Source organism: Empidonax traillii, unplaced genomic scaffold (genome assembly GCF_003031625.1).
Source record: "Empidonax traillii isolate 1590-97213 ecotype Southwest subspecies unplaced genomic scaffold, ASM303162v1 scaffold6066:size6597, whole genome shotgun sequence".
NCBI classification, from domain to species: domain Eukaryota; kingdom Metazoa; phylum Chordata; class Aves; order Passeriformes; family Tyrannidae; genus Empidonax; species Empidonax traillii.
In genome coordinates, this window is record NW_020961259.1 from 1 (window position 1) to 2740 (window position 2740).

Here is a 2740-nt window from a genome sequence, read left to right on the forward strand (position 1 = left end):
CCACCTCCCATCTCGGAGGGAGATGTGAGTTACGTGCTGCTCGTACAAGACATCTGCACCTGTGTGGGAAAAGGAGTGGTTAAGTCCGTGTCCCAGTGAATTCCAGAGAGAAAATGAAGAGTGGTTTCTCTGGAGCCAGGCTGGGAGAGCTGGGGGTGTTCACCTGGAGAAGAGAAGGCTCCAGAGAGACCTCAGAGCCCCTTTCAGTGCCTAAAGGGGCTCCAGGAGAGCTGGAGAGGGACTGGGGATAAGGGATGGAGGGACAGGACACAGGGAATGGCTTCCCACTAATAGAGGGCAGGATTAGATGGGATATTGGGAAGGAATTCTTCCCTGTGAGGGTGGGGAGGCCCTGGCACAGGTTGCCCAGGGAAGCTGTGGCTGCCTCAGCCCTGCAAGCGTCCAAGGCCAGTTTGGACAGGGCTTGGAGCCACCTGGGCTAGTGGAAGGTGTCCCTGCCCGTGGTCGGGGGTGGAACACCATGAGCTTTGAGGTCCCTTCCAACCCAAAGCATTCTGTGATCCTAAGATTCTATAATTCAGCTCAGTAAACAGAGGGAGAACCCCCCAGCTGCTCCTCTCTTCGCCAGGTTATTTACCCTGGCTTTAGTGAGCTGAACAAATCCAGAGGGAAAGCCAACAAACACAGGAGGTGGCACAGGGTAAGCAATCAAAGCACACCCCCAGGAGCTGAGAAAGACAGCACTGTCCCTGGTAGCAACTGGGTGCAGGGACGCGGTTAATTATTTCCAAGATTAGTGTCTAAAAAACCAGCTAATTAAAAAAAAATTATGATAGCAATCACACAGAAGGACCAAAGCCCGAGTGCTCTTACAACTCGTATTTTTCAAACAAAGGTTAAATTAAGTCTCTGAAATGCACACCTGGTTCTACCACACCTAACGCAGTAGTTATGTGGTTTAAACTAAGTTTAAACCAGCAGGTGATCTCCTCCTCTGGCCTTTTCTAAAGGCTCACATCCTGCATAAGCACAAACTTATCCTCCAAAACACAGGCTACAGTTCACCACTGCGCTCCCAGTTACACTGCAGTCAAGTGCCCACTCAGAAAAAAGCCACCCAAACACTCACTTCATTCCAGCTGCAACTCAAATCTCTTCCTAACCTCCATCTCCCACTAAATTATCTTGTCCTAATCGTGCTAGGCCTGACTTCCACATGCTGAAGTCACCGGTGTAAATACAGGCTTGGCCCCTGAGCCTACAGAAGTTCTATTTATATAGGGATTTTTACATGCCAGGCCTGCAGGACTTGGAAACTCACAGAGCTCCCAGGCATGTTTATCCATCTAAGCAGACTTCCAGGCATACATAAACAAACAAGGAACTTAAAACATCCTCCTCGGAAATTTAAATTCGAAAGACAGTTCAGGAGTGCCGTCATTAAAACCTTCCATTTCACACAAAGGCATCTAAAAAAAAAAAAAAAAAAAAAAGTTACCTGACTGTTTCAAATAATACTTGACAACCGAAGAGATGCCCTGGGGTGCCACATAGTTGCAGGAGCCTTCCCTCACCACCATTCCTTCCACGGGAGCAGTCAGCGGTTTCAAGACGCCGTGAGACAGAAGTTCCTCATAGAAGCTTGAAGGGGAGGGAAAATACACAGAGGTGTAAAACTCCCTCCATTTTTCCACAGTTAAAGTTAAGGCCAGGGCTAACTTTTCGAGTTTAAGCTTTTAGCAGGCTGCGTTTCAAGGGCAGGTAATGCACAAATACAGCTGTAAAACCACCAGCTACCTTGGTATCGTGCTGGGTCCGGCCTTCCACCTGAGAGCAAGGCTGCGTGTAGTGAGACTTACATCGCTGCTACATCTTCCTCGAGGCACAACAAACTATCCTAACTCTTTTACCTCAACCCACGCGAGTTTTCCAAGCTTTTATCCCCCCGTTATCCCTCCGCGATTCCCCTGGCGGGGCACCGAAGGGTTGTTGGGTGGGGTGAAATTAAAGCACGACACCTGTGCCCGCAGCGAGGCCGAGCAGCCCCAAACCCGCTCCCAAACCTCACTTCCCACCTGCGCCGGTAGGGAGATGGGCGGGATGAGCGGGACGGGGGTGGGATGAGGGGGATGGGGGCGGGATGACGGATCGGGATGGGGCGGGTCTCACCTGCGGCGCGGCCCCGCCAGGTCCGTGTCGCAGGTGACGAACTGCGCGCCCAGGTCGGCGCTGCCCAGGTCGCCGCGGGTCGTGCTCATGCGACCCCCTGCGCGACAGCCAGTCAGACACCGACACGACACACGACACGACACATGACACGACACATGACACGACATTACACACACCCTGCCCCGCCGGACCCACCTGCGCCCCGCGCCTTGTCCCAGACGGCCGCGGGTCCCCGCGCCCCCCGCGGCAGCAGCGCCGCGCACGCCCCACCCGTGAGCCCCGCGCCCACCACCAGCACCCGCGACATGGCCCTGCCGCCCAAAGCACCGCCCCCACGGGGCGGGGGAGCAGCGAAGGCACGCCCGGGAGGGCACGGACCCGCCCGCGGGTGGAGCGGGGAGGACGCGGCCGAAAACATCGGGTGTGTGCGCGGACACGCGCGGGTTGAGCTGTACGCGCATCTGTATGCACACACCTGTACGTCCTGTGACACGCACACCTGTACGCACACGCACCTGTATACGCACCCCCCCTTGCGTGCCCACACCCCCCCCCGAACACGCGTGTGCACACGCGTCCCCTCTGCACGCACACGTGCTCACAGAGCTCT

The 2740-nt window shown here is 55.3% G+C and overlaps 1 protein-coding gene across 1 annotated transcript; it reads right to left on the minus strand.

Annotated features, from left to right (window-relative positions):
• Positions 1–5: 5 nt before the first annotated feature.
• On the minus strand, positions 6–2437 carry LOC114073330 (renalase-like; the record flags this gene model as incomplete). Its single annotated transcript, XM_027911104.1, has 4 exons — positions 2326–2437; positions 2131–2227; positions 1460–1602; positions 6–59 (listed from the first exon to the last, which is right to left on the minus strand). Coding segments are annotated over exons 1-4 (406 nt in total), but the record flags the coding sequence as incomplete, so codon positions are not given.
• Positions 2438–2740: the final 303 nt, after the last annotated feature.